This window comes from Nematolebias whitei, chromosome 8 (genome assembly GCF_014905685.2).
Source record: "Nematolebias whitei isolate Nwh7 chromosome 8, NemWhi1, whole genome shotgun sequence".
NCBI classification, from domain to species: Eukaryota; Metazoa; Chordata; class Actinopteri; order Cyprinodontiformes; family Rivulidae; genus Nematolebias; species Nematolebias whitei.
The window spans coordinates 9,603,700-9,618,730 of record NC_056505.1 but is presented as its reverse complement, the minus strand read 5'-3'; the positions used below and the strand labels follow the sequence as shown (position 1 = coordinate 9,618,730).

General features: G+C 43.0%; 1 protein-coding gene across 1 annotated transcript; it reads left to right on the top strand.

Annotated features, from left to right (window-relative positions):
• Positions 1-419: 419 nt before the first annotated feature.
• LOC119413839 (zinc finger protein 462) lies at positions 420-10,805 on the top strand. Its single transcript, XM_037680904.1, has 11 exons — positions 420-556; positions 865-914; positions 994-5,828; positions 5,909-6,183; positions 6,558-6,676; positions 7,728-7,862; positions 7,959-8,202; positions 8,288-8,430; positions 8,521-8,744; positions 8,991-10,155; positions 10,362-10,805. Exons 2-11 carry the CDS (start codon positions 905-907, stop codon positions 10,490-10,492), a joined length of 7,281 nt encoding a protein of 2,426 aa, XP_037536832.1. The 5' UTR covers positions 420-556; positions 865-904; the 3' UTR covers positions 10,493-10,805.
• Positions 10,806-15,031: the final 4,226 nt, after the last annotated feature.

The following is a 15,031-nucleotide window of genomic DNA, read 5'->3' as shown; positions in this document are numbered from 1 at the left end:
TTTCTTCTGCCTTTTAGAGTTGGGAGGTTTAGTTGGAGTGTGTTCCTGGTTGATCTTTTCCGTCTTAGACATCTGTTCATCAGCTCCAACGTCAGTATTATTGCAGTCTCTATCTTCACTCACACTGGGAAGAGCGACCAGGCCGTAGTCATGTTCGTCCATCGTAGCTAACTTTTCGTCCACGTGTTAGCCCGTTCAGAAAAAACACTTGCAAAGTTTATATTTCGCTTCAAAACATTCACCAGACTTCTTAGAAGCTTTTCAGTTAACTCGCTGCGCGCAGCAGAAGCACATAAAATAACATTCAAGGACTGTTTACAAACTATTTACACCGGAGCCTGCAAGCTGCAACTGCTCACTCCGCCATCTTATAATATGTCTCAGCAGGAAGGAAGCTGCTTAGCAGAAGAAGAAGAAGAAGGAAAATACCGAGAATAAATCGCGCAGGTTTTGTAGTCGCGGGAAAAATGGCGGAAACGTGCTGTGTGTTCAAGCTAACAACATAAGTGTTTCAAGACATCGCCTTATGAGCCTTTTCTCTTGTTTATCTTCAAGTGTGAGTACATAAACTGCGCGCAGCGAGTGCTAAAGCGGCTGGTATTTTCCATCTTGATAGTTTTTGAGGCAGTTTTGTTGTTTTATTTATTTTGAAGAAAGACGTGTTTTCCCGTCCTCTGTGTGTAGCACAGAAAGTTAGTTAAAGAGTTGTTCAGTCCGCTCGTCACTCGTTTTTTCTAAAACGGACACCGGCTTTGTGTTTTTTCCTATAAACATCTTCCATCCGCAAGTGTTGTAACAAAATAATGAAGTATTTTCTGGAACGGACCCTTGTTGTTTTACTAATTCCTGTTTCTAATAATGTAGGTATGCATCTGTTTTGAGTAAGCTGAATGAGGAAATCAAGATGCAAAGTGGTATGTGTTGAACTGTCATCCATTTTTTTTATTTAGTAAAGAAGGCTGCATACTTAACAAATGTATCTTTTACTTTTAGATTCTGTGAAGCTTTCTACCTTTGAGCACATCAAGGAATCCAGCAATCAAGCAGTCGCCCAGTCATCCACGATCAGGTCTTATGATTGTATTAAGTGTCCCCTAATCTTCAAATCCAAGGTGTACCTTTATGAGCATCTCAGCAAAGTACATTTCCTAGAGGTGGATGCTGCGCTCAGAGGTGCTGGTCTGAAGTACGCGGATAGTAACGCAGCTAGCAGTGAAAACTGCAATAGCAGACGTTCAGGGCAGCCTTTCAAATGCCAGTTTTGTGATTTTAAAACTCATCATCAGGACGTTTTAAACAGGCACGAGAAAGTGTGTCAGAAGACTGAAGAGCAGAACTTAATTGACGCTGTAGTCATTTCTGAAGACGCCGAGAGCGAAGTACTTGACAGTTCGACAAACCAGTGCAATGAAGCTGCAGAAACAGAAGATGATCATTATTTTCTTCCCCTTATGCCTACCTCAAGCGCTAAAAGTTCACCCAAAATTTCAAAGGATCTGAAAACATACAAGAGGCCGCAGCAAACCATCACTAAGGTCTTTGCAGCATCACCTGGATCAGCTGAGAACCCACATACAAAGTTAGTTGATGATAAAGGAGCTCTGATTTTGCAGGAGTCTCCCTCCTGCTTTAGTCCCAGTTCAAGCGGTAGAGCAACATCTCTGATTGATATTTCCTCTAGTGGGACTGACTCTAATAAGTTTTTGCAAAATGACCAACATTTCATCACAAACTACAGAGCACCCAAGCTTAAGGACAGATGCAAAGAACTTCATAACAGCATTGACAAGAGTAGCAATAGCAGTAGTTCAGAAGGTCCTCCTGCAAAAAAAGTTAAATTAGGAACAAAACAGACAACACTTTCAGACCAAGAAAATGCAAGTCAATCACCTCCACTCAGCACAGATTTTTCTTTTGAATTCAGTGAGGATGAAGAGGAAAATAAGCATAGTCTTGGTAGTAGAGACTCTCCGAACCCAGTTGTTTACTCCTGTAAGCACTGCGACTACAGAGATGGGAGTTTTAGACGTATGACTTCTCATTATCACGATTACCACCCCTATGTCAGATGTAATGCGTCCTACATTCAGATCCAAAATGATCAGAATGCATCCTTCCGCTGCCTGGAGTGTCCAGTTGAGTTTTTAAGCCCAGTTGATCTCAAGTGGCACTACACGGAAAAGCATCCCGGGGCTGCAGATGTGTTCAAGCTAAAGCTAAATGAGCAAAGCTTGGTTTTTAAATGTTTTTCATGTCCATTCACCACCACCATGATGAAGGCCTTAAGAGAGCATTACAAGGAAAAGCATCCAACTTGCAAATTAAACAGTCCTTTGTTGTTCTGTAAATATTCTGAGAGCAAATGCCAGGATGAAATAACTCTGGGTAAAACGCAAGAAAAAACGTCCAGTTCAAAAACACCCGAGAAGACCCATACACCTTGTAAGGAGGACAAAAATACATCTTCACCTCAGCATCCTACTTCTAATGGACCAGACGTGACACTGTATAAATGCAGCAAGTGTGGGTTTCTGCATAAATCAGCTGTTGTTATGCATGTTCACTACCAAAAGAAACATCCAGAGAAGGTAGTTACAATAGATCAAATTAAGCATTCAGCCCATAGTGCATCACAAGTGGTACCCGAAACAAACAACAAACCAGAGCTGTCGCTGCAAGCAAAGAGTGCATTGTTTTTGCCCAAACACACAGCTGAGGCATACGAGAAGCCCTTGGATGCTTCTCCAACTAAACCTGTGGAATCTTTGCAGGATAAATCCACACCAAAGATGTCATCTTCTGAAAGTAACAGAAAAATTATGCCTGGATCGGGCAACAAGTCCTCTAGTTCAGCAGCAAACGTGTACTACTGCCAGATTTGCAGTTACACGGGTTGTGAAGTCAGAAGTGTTCTTGGTCATCATTCTGCAAAACACTTTATGCAGCCACCAATAACTATGAAAGACATCGTGGAATATAGTGCTAATGTTAGAACAAATGCAGTTAAGAGTCCGACTCCATCTAAGGCAAAAAAACAAGTTAAAATAAGCAACAAAACAAAAGCTTGCCCCGAAGAAGATGACGCTGATGATGTTTCTGTGGAAAAGCTTGATGCTTATGCCGATGCGGAAAAATTGTTTTACTGCCTAATATGTAATTTTGGAAGTCCAAGCGCACAAGGAGTGTTTACTCATCAATGTCAAACCCACCATGTCAAAAATATCACTATTCGACAAACCGATGAATACACAGCTGTGATCCGAGAGAAAATCAAAAAGTCAAAATCTGACAGAAAAAGCTTCTCTTCTACTTATCTACCGTTTCCTCTCCTAAACGATGGTGATGAAGATAAAATTTTTTGCGACTTGTGCAACTATAGAAACACGACTATGACCACTGTGTTATCTCATTATTCCAAAGTGCATCATAGTTCTGCCAACAAGGCTGCTGATCTCTGTCTGTACACCTCTGAGGTTCTCAAACTGACTCAGGAATCTGCTGCAAACCAGAAACAGACGGAGAAGAAAAATAAAAAATCGGACAAACCTGCCAAAACCTCTGAGGAAGTCCCATCATCAGCAGAAGTCTCAGAAACGCAGAGGAAACTTGGGTGCTATATTTGTGAGTACAGTACTCAGTACCTGTGTCTTTTAAAAGCTCATCTTCGAAAAACCCACAACTCAAATCGCTCAATCTCAGAAATTTTACAGAAGTGTTTTCGTCTAGGCACATTAGAAGCAGGCTACTACTGTGAATGGTGTGTTTTCAGTCACAAAAATTCATTGGTGCTCCGTGAGCACTACCTGGAGCAACACACATGGCGCCCGGCGAGCCTCAGCTACATACATAATCGGTTGTGTGCTGGTCCAAAAAGGAAGAAATCTCAACTAAAGTCTGCTCATCTGGACAATGACACGGGCGGCAGCCAGACGTGCAAAAGTTCAGAACAAAACGACAGCAAGCCTTATCCATGCACCGTGTGTCCTTTTAAAAGTGGCACGCAGTCAGGTCTTACACGCCATAACAATGAAGTTCACGAAAAAGACAAATTGGATCCGTTGAAGAACAATGAAGCAAGTGCAAAAAGCCATTTGGAAGACCTAAATAATATGCCTGGGGTGTTTGAATCGTTCCAAATGCCCCTTGAGGACGCAGATGAAGCATCTCCCACTTTGATCTCCCAGCATGGTCTCAGCACTCACTCTGGAACGAAACACCTTGAACTTGTAAACGTGGTCAAACTGAGAAAAAAAGCAAAACGCCAAGCGCCTGCGCATGTGTTTAAGTGTCCCCATTGCACCTACATCAACACACTCCATCATGGACTTCTCGGTCACTGTAAGATGAAGCATCCTGACCTCGAGTCCAGTGCGGACAGTCTTTATGTGGATCTGGTGCATTTATATAACCGAAAGAAATACATTAGGTTACGTGAATCTGGTGAGACTTTAAAAATCAGGGGGCACATGTGTCAAACCTGCTCACAGATCTGCAAATCGCTGGATGAACTGAACAGACACTGTGAGCAGGAACATAACGAGACTCCACCAAGCACGCTCAAACCTGCTCCTAAGCCGTCTGCTGTTAGTAAAATAAAACGTGCTAAGCCCTGCAGCTCTCTCAAATCTGTGTCTAAAGGTTCCTTTCTGAGTGAGACGAATAACGTCAGCATGAGGTGCCAGCACTGTAGTTACTTTTCCACCACAACACTTAGTCTCTTTCGACACATGCACAAGCACCACGCAGATATGGTCTCGGAGGACTCCGTATACAAGTGCTCAGTGTGTCACTTATTTTATTTTAGTAAAGCTTTACTTGGAAGGCATTATTATAAAAGGCATGGAAAGGCTGCCTTTTTAAAATATGCGACGGTGTACAAGACGGCTACCAAGAATACAAAGTCATCGTCTCGGGATCATCCATCAACTCGGCAACGACAAGATAACTCATCAAAGGAGAAACGGTTGGTCTACAAGTGTCCAAAATGCCCATATGTGAATGTTTCCGTCCATGGCGTTCTCACTCACTGTCAAATGAAGCATCCACATATTGAAGTAAGAGCAGCGAGGCTGGACACGGCTGAAATATTTGTCTCCAACATTGCTGGCTGTTCAAACGGAAAAGGACTCTATGAAAGAGGTTACTTGTGTAAAAGATGTCCACAAATGTATCCATCGTTGTTTAAACTGAAATCCCACCGCAAGAAAGAACACGTTAAGAAAGCAGCTTCCGAGCTTTCAGCAGAACGTGAAGCAGAAATGTCAGATGTTGACGATCCTCCAGGCTCGAGGTCAGAAGCAGACCTCGCAGAAGGTTTGAGCACCCCGAAGACGTCGGACACGCCGGCGCTGCAGGACGAAGACTTTTTGTACGAGTGCGAGCTTTGTGCTTACTCGACATCCTTTCGGGGATACCTATGGAAACACTTGAAAAACTTTCACAAACTGAATTCAACTGAAAGGTACAAGCTGCTGGAAAAGTATAACAGGCGCAAGCCCACTTCTCTGAGTCCCCACGATGAACATAAGCGAGATGTCAAGTGTGTGAAATGCCCAGACTTGATGTTTGACTCGTCTGAGTCGCTTATCGACCATTATAATACTTTTCATCGCTTGGGCAACAAGTCGGACTTCACAGTGTTATCATTTGGAGTGAAACCAAAGAAGAGCACAGGGCTTTACAGATGTGCCCACTGTTGGACGAAGTTGTATGGAACCAAGAATCTTCGTTATCACCTGGATCGCCACAGAGCAAAGATGGAGATGGCAGCGAGTAAACAGATTAAGGCTTCACCTTCCAGCCTGCCATGGGATCCCAAACCTGTGGAGGTAGGTTAATTGTGATAGAGATGTCCTGATCTGTCCCAGAACTACGTTTACAGGTCGATCACCGTGACTTTAATGTGCAGCGCTGCAGACAAGGTGAAGTGTCCGCGACTAAAAGTGTGGAGGAGCTCGCCAAGCAGAACGAGACGTCGGAAGAGGGCGACGTTCTGCCGACAAGTCCCCAACCGTCCGCTTCCAAAGTCACTGAGGCTGAACCAGACGCTGAAGTAAAACTGGGCAGACTTCCTTGTAAACGTTGCCACAGGTTGTTCAGGTCAGTGAAAGGACTACGTTTACACGAGCGCAGCCACGCCTTCATAGCAGCCCTCAACAATCAGGACAATCTGACAACCACAGAGTAAGTGAGACTTTTTAACAACGGACACAAAACATTTCAAATTGAATACGTTGTGATTTTTGCTGTACAAGCTTTGCAAATTGGTTATTGCGGAAAATAAAAAGTGGGCACTTTTTAGGAATAATTTTTACACGTCACTAAGTTTTTAAAGCTTTACAGTGCTAGTTTGTAATGTTACGTATTTTACAGCGATTTTATTTCAAAAGTAAAGATTTTGTTTTTGATTTCCAGAATTCACAAAATGCTGTACGTGAAGCAACTAAAGCTTAGCGTAAATTCACTGTAGTTGGCCAAAGCTGCAATGTTACCAATGTTCTTGTTTGAATGTAGGATATTTTACTGTTTTTATTTGACCTTTTTTGCTCTTTCGTCAGCATCAAAAAGTACATCTTCTACAAAACTGGGACTCTGAAGCCTTTCCGGTGTAGCTGCTGTTCCTATCGGTCGAATGTCATGAGCCTCGTGCGAAGCCACATTCTGAAAAACCATCAAGGTCAGAAAACTTGGTCAGAAATGTCTAAACTCTAGAATCCTGCATGAGAACAGTGTAAAAGCAAGAATTTCTTCTTGGCCACAAGAGGAAGTATTTCAGGAATGACACCAGTCTCCTCCTGCCTCCTATTATTTCCACTCAGAAGATGCAAAGGAACCTGATTGCTTTCACGGATTGTCTGTTGTTTGACTGTCAGGTTATGCTGATGGATTATAATCTGTTAAAGACTGAGCCACATAAATAATAATTAAACCTTGCCTAACCTGCCAATGTTTGGTTAAGTCTTATAGGCTGTCGCAAACATGCTGTCATTTGATACAGTATGCAGCAGTCCCTCGTTTATCGCAGAGGATCCGTACCCTGAAGACCTGCGATAAGTGAAAAAACCACCAAGTAGGAATAGTAGTACAAGTAATAAGTAGTAGTTTATTTTTGTATTTATAAATACATGTGTTAAGGTGTTTTAAACCCTTCCCACACTCATGTAATATTCTAAACAATGTTTCTAAAGCCTAAATGCTCTAAAAGAGCACAGAATGTCGTGATTTCAGCTCCTTGCCTCGTCTGCTCTTTGCCACCTGCAAGCGTTCTTGGCCACGCCCACTTCTCTGCTCCGCACGGTGAACAGCTGATCAGCTGCAGGAGGAAGCTTATCCTGCAGTGTGGGCTGCACAAAGGTGCAGGAGGTGCTAAATAATTTATTTTAAATAAAAATTCCATGCCCATCGTGCGGCTCATCCATCAATCAGCCAATTGTGCCATGTCCAATCTTATTTTGAAAACCACGATAGTGAGTCCGCGATGAACCGCGAAGCAGCGAGGGACTACTGTATATGAACCGACAGGAGGAATAACTGTCAGTAAAGTTCAGACTTTTGTGTTGATTGAAACTGGTTTGGTTTTTAAGCAGTTCAGATAATTACAGAAATTGCACCCAAACCCTATAATCTACCAGACTGTGTGGATAATATACTGACCATTACACAGGTTTTTCTTATGTGCACTTAGTGCTGTTTCTTTCCTTCTTTTAATTCTGCTGCCAAATGCTCAGATATCATTCAGAAGGATAATGTTGACACCGGCAACAATGAAGAGATGATCTCTCAGGAGGAGGTAGAAAAGGAGCCTTCTGATTCATCAGAGAAAACTAACTTGGAGCTTGATGAAGAACCAGAAGAAACTGAAGGCAAGTCACGCTGCTCCTGTTTTAACTTGCACCACAATGATCTGTTCTTGCTCCGGTGGTCCTTCTAACGTATCGTTGCATCGTTTGCCCTGATAGAAATGATGTACTCGGAGCCTGCAGACGTGCAGCGGCAGTTGAACCACTACAGCTTGATGGCGCAGATCACGGACAAAACTAACACCAACGTCTTGGAGTTAACGCTGCCGGAAAACTGCCTCTTTCAGTGCGAGATGTGCAACTTCAACACCCAACACCTGTCGAGCATCCGGCGACACTACATGAACCGCCACGGGAAAAAAATGCTCCGGTGTAAAGACTGCGAGTTTTTCACTTGCTCACGGTAAGCCGCAGCAGCAGAGTTATTTACCCTGTTCTATTCAAGTGTGTTACATTTTTACATTTCGGTATTTATTTATTTTCATTAGGAAAACCTTGGAGATGCACGTGCAGATGGGCCACTCCACCTGTCAGTCCGAACCTACTCATCAGAAGGATCTTCGCTGTCCCTTCTGCCTCTACCAGACCAAGAACAAGAACAACATGATTGATCACATCGTCTTGCATCGTGGTACGTCCGAGGCGTCGCAGGATTCAGTGTCTCACCCACTCGTGTGTACACAAATCTTCCTGTTTTGACACTTATGTTTTGTGTTTTCAGAGGAGCGTGTTGTGCCGATAGAGATACGTCGTCCGAAACTGTCCCGCTACCTTCAGGGCGTGGTCTTCCGCTGTCACAAGTGCACTTTTTCTAGCGGTAGCGACAAAAGCTTGCGTTTGCACATGATGAGGCACGATGACGTCAAACCTTACCAGTGTCGGCTGTGCTACTTCGACTGCACTCGGCTGACCGACTTGGAGGCACACCTGAGCGATAAGCATCAGGTGAGGATTTGTCTCTGGAGCCTTCTGTGCGTCACTGAAATTCCTTTAGGTCTGAAGAAACAGCCATCTGTCCACTTGGATTGTTAAAAAAAGGCATGATAGACAGATTTGATTCAGTAAAACTGTTTTTTTTTTTTGTAGCAGCTAAAACCAGCAAATAAAAGTTTTAATTTTGAAGTCTTCCACAGCCTAAAACTATCAAAATCTTTAGATTTAAATTCATTATTTACTTATTTTTTTATGCAGGTCTTGAGGAATCACGAGCTTGTTGGTCAGGTGAGCCTCGATCAGGTAGAAGCAAAGATTGGCAGGATGCTAGAGGAGAACGATGGCTACAACACTGACAACGAAGAGGTGGAAACGGAAGCGATTGCTGCTGACTTTCATGAAGTTCTTCAAACTAACAGCGTTGCAGAATATGACACCCAAGAGAAAACTGTACTTTCATCTGAGGAGGCACAAGGGAAGCAAGAGCTGGATGAAAATGAAGAAAGTCCTGCGAAGAAGAGTTCTTCATCAGACATTCAAGACGACGCAAATCCAAACACTACAGTCCAAAAGAGACATGAGCAGGGCTTGAAGACTGAAGTAATGAATGTATCTTTGACTTTTTCTGCAGAAGGTCAGGTTGTGATAAAGACAGAGCAAGATCTGGAGGAATATATCAACAAAGGTGTTCAGCCGGAGGATTGTAGTGAGCCAGAGAAAGAGCAGACAAATAAGTATCCGTCAAGACCCACAGATAACCAAGAAGAGAGCTCATCCTGTTTCCAAACGGCAGATACTGCACATGCCGGCAAGCTCCAAATTAAGGATACACGGAGCATCGATGTAAAGGTGGAGGACGACATAGTTCAACACATCTTACTGCTGGATGAAAATGGCAGCAAATCTCACAAGTGGAAAAATCAGAAGCACACTTTTAAAATGGAGCCCAACACCGAGGCAAGGAATGTAGATTGTAATATAAATGATACATCACTAGATAACGAGGACGGCACCACTTTGGCCCAGAACCCCAAAATTCCAGCCAACGCTATTATTGCAGCCAAGATGAACCAAGCGAACAGCACGAGAGCTCAGGAGGGGGTCAGTTTCAAGAGTATTTCAATGACTTTTCCATCCAATTACACGCAACTCCAAATTACCGGTAGTTGTAAGGACAGTGTAGACCTCTATCTGTGTAAGCAGGAACAAAAACAAAGCCCGGAAGCCTGCACGGAGGCGTCAGAACCTTGTGGAGAAATGCCAGTTCTTGAGAAAGAATGCCACGTTGAGAAACGGCGGTGTCTTGAAACCTGCGAGGAGGAAGAGGCGACTGAAAGTTTAGGGCTAAAGCAGGAGGAGGAAGTTGAGATGACAGAGGATGAGACCGAGCACAAGAAGCAGGAAACTTCAAATATTCGCACCGGTAAGGATGTTTGCATCAAGAGTTTACCCTACAATTTGAGTTTTTCTTATAGATTGTACCCTTTTTAACTGCTTAAAACGGCAATAATAATAATCAAGTAACCAGCTGCGATTTGTTAAATACACTGTCCTTTATGATGAACATTAACTGCAGTTGTACCAAACCGTATTGAACAACAATTCAAGCTAATTTCTCATATTCTTCAGGTGAAGTCACAACCACAGATGTAGCTGCTGAAGTCCTGCATGAGGAGAAACCATTTACTTGTGCACTTTGCGGGCGAAACCTCGCGAACATCGCCGAACTGAACCGTCACATCGTGCGTCACCGATTGTAACAAATTGACGTTTTTCCTTGTTGCAGATGTTTGAGGCAGCTTCCACCGCCACGTTTGTTTTAATTGACCACTTTAACTGTTGCTGATTAATAATGTGCAAATATATTTTTCACTTTTTTTTTTTTAGATTTTTTAATAGGTTTTTTTATGGAACAGCGCTCGTGTGTTGAGTTTAATTGGATACAATTGATAAATAAAACTTCAAAAACAAGACAGTGATTTTCTACAAAGATCATTTGTAAAAATGGTCTAATGTAAATTTTCTATTTTGTTTAGTTTTTTTGCAGATAATGTTGATATTCATAAGTTTGGCAGGGGCTTTTTAATATCCATGAAAATTTCCAACCAAGATGTTACTATTATTACAGTAAAACATATAAATCTTTACATTGTGAACTTTCCTTGTATTGAAATGTGGAAATTCAGTACCATACCTTTTGATGAAGACTGTGTTGCATTCTGGCACTGTTAAGTATTAGTTTTCATTTCTTTGGAAATAATTAGATTGGTCTTCGTATTATTAAACTGTTTACATAGTCAACATTTTTGTTCACTTTGTCTTTGTACCTTCAAATGTTGCTGTTTTTATTACATTAGTATCATTTAAAGCATTGAAAGTTTGAGTAAACAGATGATCAGGTGATTATGGGATTTTTTTTTTTTTAGGGTTTTCTAGGAATATCTGCGCTGAACACATTTTTGTTAATGTCACTATGTCAGTTAGCAAAAAGCCAAGCGGCGCTGCTTAAAATACTTGTTAGTTTGGAACCTCCAGACCGGACAGATTACATTTTTGCACAAATCCATTTTGTGAGTTTAAAAATTAATTTCTAGACAATTTTGTTTGACTTCAATGCCCACGTGGGTGACAGTGTGACCTGGAGGGGCGTGATTGGGAGGAACGGCCTCTGATCTGAACCCGAGCGGTGTTCTGTTGTTGGACTTCTGTGCTAGTTTGTCCATCACAAACACAATGTTCAAACATAAGGGTGTCCATAAGTGCACTTGGCACCAGGACGCACTAGGTCGTAGATCGATGATTGACTTTGTAGTCGTGTCATCTGATTTGCGTCCGTTTGTTTTGGACACTCGGGTGAAAAGAGCTGAGCTGTCAACTGATCAGCACCTAGTAGTGAGTTGGATCAGATGGCGGGGGAAGATGCCGGACAAACCCAATAGTCCTAAAAGTGTAGTGAGGGTTTGCTGGGAACGCCTGGCAGAAGAACCTGTCAGAAAGATCTTCAACTCGCACCTCTGGGAGCGCTTTAACCGCATCCCAGCTGAGGCAGGGGACATTGAGTCTGAGTTGGCCATGTTTCACACCTGAGTTATTGAGGTGGCTACCTTGAGCTGTGGCCGCATGGTTGTCTGTGCTTCTTGCGGTGGCCATCCTGGAACTCGGTGGACACCCCGGGTTAAGGAGGCTGTCAAGCTGAAGGACTCTTATTGGTCCTTTTTAGTTGGTGAGACACAGAAGGCAGCTGAGGAGTACCGGAAGGCCAAGCGGTCTGCAGCCTTGACTGTTAAAGGCAAAAGTTCAGATGTGGGAAGAGTTCGGTGAGATCTTGGATAAAGACTTGGTCGGCTCAGAGGAGATTCTGGCAAACCATCAGGCGGCTGAGAAGGGGAAAGCAGCACTTTACTAACACTGTTCAGTGAAAGTGGGATGCTGTTGACTTCAACCAGTGATGTCATCGAGAGGTGGAAGGAATACTTCAAGGACCTTCTCAACCCCACTAGCATGTCTTCCATAGAAGCGGAGTCTGTGGACTTCGGGGTTGGTCCGTCCTGTGGCTGACAGTTAAGCTCTACGGCGGCAGGGCTCTGGGGGGTGGGGGGATTCGCCCTGACTTCCTTAAGTCTTTGGATGTTGTTGGACTATCTTGATTGACATACCTTTGCAACATTGCATGGACATGGGGGCAGTGCCACTGGATTGACAGACTGGGGTGGTGATCCCCTCTTCAAAAAGGGGGGCCGGAGGGTGTGTTCCATTTGTAGGGGCATCACTCTCCTTAGCCTCCCTTCCTGGTAAGGTCTATTCCGGGGTACTGGAGAAGTGTGTCCGATCGTTGGTTAAACCTCAGATCCAGGAGGAACACTGCAGGTTCTATCCTGGCCGTGGAACACTGGACCAGCTCTTTACCCTCACTAGGGTCCTCGAGGGGTCATGGGAGTTTGCCCATCCAGTCTACCATCCAGTCTACATGTGTTTTGTGGACTTTAAGAAAGCTTTCAATCGTGTTCCTTGGGGTACACTGGGGGTTGCTACGTGAGTATGGGATTGGGGGGCCGTTTCTATGGACTGTTTGGTCCCTATTCAGTTGGTGCAAGAGTTTGGTTTGTATTGCCGGTAGTAGGTCGGACCCCTTCAGGGTGGTAGTTGGACTCTGCCTGGGCTGCCTGTTGTCACCAGTTCTGTTCATAGCTTATGGACAGAATTTCTCGGTGCAGCCAGTGAGCATATGGATCCCATCTCTGCTATTTGCAGATGATGTGGTCCAGTTGGCGTCATCGTGCCGTGATCTCCAGCTCTCACTGGAGCAGTTTGCTGCCGAGGTGTGAAGTGGCTGGGATGAGAATCGGCATCTCCAAATCTGAGGCCATGGTCCTTAGTCGGAAAAGGGTGGATTGATCTCTTCGGATTGAGGCTGAGGTTATGCCTCAAGTGTAGGAGTTCAAGTATCTGGGGGTTTTGTTCATGAATGAGGGAAGAATTGAGCATGAGATTGGTAGACAGAGTGGACCAGCGTCTGCAGTATTGGGGACTCTGTGCTGGTACATTATGGTGAATAGGGCGCTGAGTTGTAAGGCGAAGCTCTCTGTTTACCGGTTGGTCTACGTTCCTACCCTCACCTATGGTCATGAACTCTGGGTAGTGACCGAAAGAATGAGATCGCGGATACAGGTGGTTGAAATGAGTTTCCGCCGCAGGGTAGCTGGACTCTCTGTTAGAGATAGGGTAAGAAGTTCAGTTACCCAGGAGATACTGAGTCGAACCGTTGCTCCTCCACATCGAACGGAGCCTGTTGAGGTGGTTCATCTATCTGGTAATGCTCCCTGGGCGCTTCCCTAGGAAGGTGCTTTGGGCGTGTCTGACTGGGAGGAGACCCCGGACATGCTGGAGAGAGACGGCTCACTTGGCCTGGGAACACCTTGGAATCCTCCCAGAAGAGGTGGAAAGAGGCGTCTGGGACTCCCTGCTCAGGCTGCTGCCCCTGCAATCTGACTTCAGAACAAGCAGAAGGCGATGGATGGACAATTTTGTTTTAAAATATAAAATCAATTTTGTTTACAGTTAAACACTTTAATATTTTAAGCTGCTGTTAGCTTTGCTTAATTGGCCAAAACCTGTGCAGCTTAACCCACAAACATTATGGTTTAACTTACACAATCAAGGTTAATTACATGTACACATGTTATTTTACTTTTTACATAATTAATACTAAATTCTTTATTTTTTATAAACGTTTAACTGAACTTGAAAACATTGTTTTTATGCTAAGACTGCGGTAAAGAGGCTCCACTGTGAAACTCACTGTGATTGTGCAGTTTAAGTAAGATGTCAAAGCGCGAGCGCTGCATTTAAATACATTTATTCGCTTGATAACATAAAATTGCTTCAATAAAATCCGTTAATCGAATTGTTTATTGGTACTTTATGTTTTCAAAAATATATAGTTTGATACTGATAGCCTTAAAAATGGTTTAAATTTAACTATGTTCAAGGTTGAAAAAAAAAAAATACTACTAAGGTTTCTTCTACACTTGTTCGGTCATATAACTAAAATAATCGTTTTTGTTTTATTATTTGTAAGAACATGTCTTCGCATCGTTTAACATGGGAAAACACGTATTAAAATGTTAATTTTTTTATTTAAAAAAAAATGAGTTAAAAGTAAAATAGAAACACCAAGTACTGTAGTTTTGAGCGTGAAACTAAAAATTACGAGGATCCCCTGAAGGGAGCGTTTCGTGTGCGTTGATTACGTCATGCCCTTGTCATCCAAATGAAAAAGGACTCCAGTTCCTGGTGTGAACCGACTCAAATGGACCGATGAGGCGGAGAAGGTAGCAGATACCGAGTCTTCTGAATGTCATCTACTCAGATTCAACACGACCCACCGAAATACTGTAAGTAAAGCCGCTTTTTGGGACTTTTTATCTGCCCAAAGCTGTAAAATAAGGTGATGCTGATATCTTTGATTCTTTATTTATATATTTAAAGTAAACGTGTTTTGCTGTTAGAGCGGATCTTTTCACATTTAAATATTTTGGGATGGTGGTTCTGGAGTTGAACAGCCTGGTGTGGCTGCCTTAAAGCATGCTTTAACTTGTTTCCTTCTTCCTTAATCACATTTGTTCTGCCTCTTTCCTGGTAACCTACAGTAAATATAAATACTGTCTTTACTAATTAACTGACTTATTATAAGATCTTTTGTACTGTGTACATTTGCGGAAGAGGTTTTTTTCTTTTTCTTCCCAGCCACTCAAATACTGTACTTCATGGAGTATTTGCAAGAATTTGTATTCTGATTA

Bases quoted from the DNA above. Each gene is read 5' to 3' on its own strand.
- LOC119413839 (XM_037680904.1), top strand. The intron at 5,829-5,908 runs GTAGGTTAATTG...TTTAATGTGCAG, and splicing joins GGGATCCCAAACCTGTGGAG to CGCTGCAGACAAGGTGAAGT. The intron at 8,431-8,520 runs GTACGTCCGAGG...TTGTGTTTTCAG, and splicing joins TCACATCGTCTTGCATCGTG to AGGAGCGTGTTGTGCCGATA.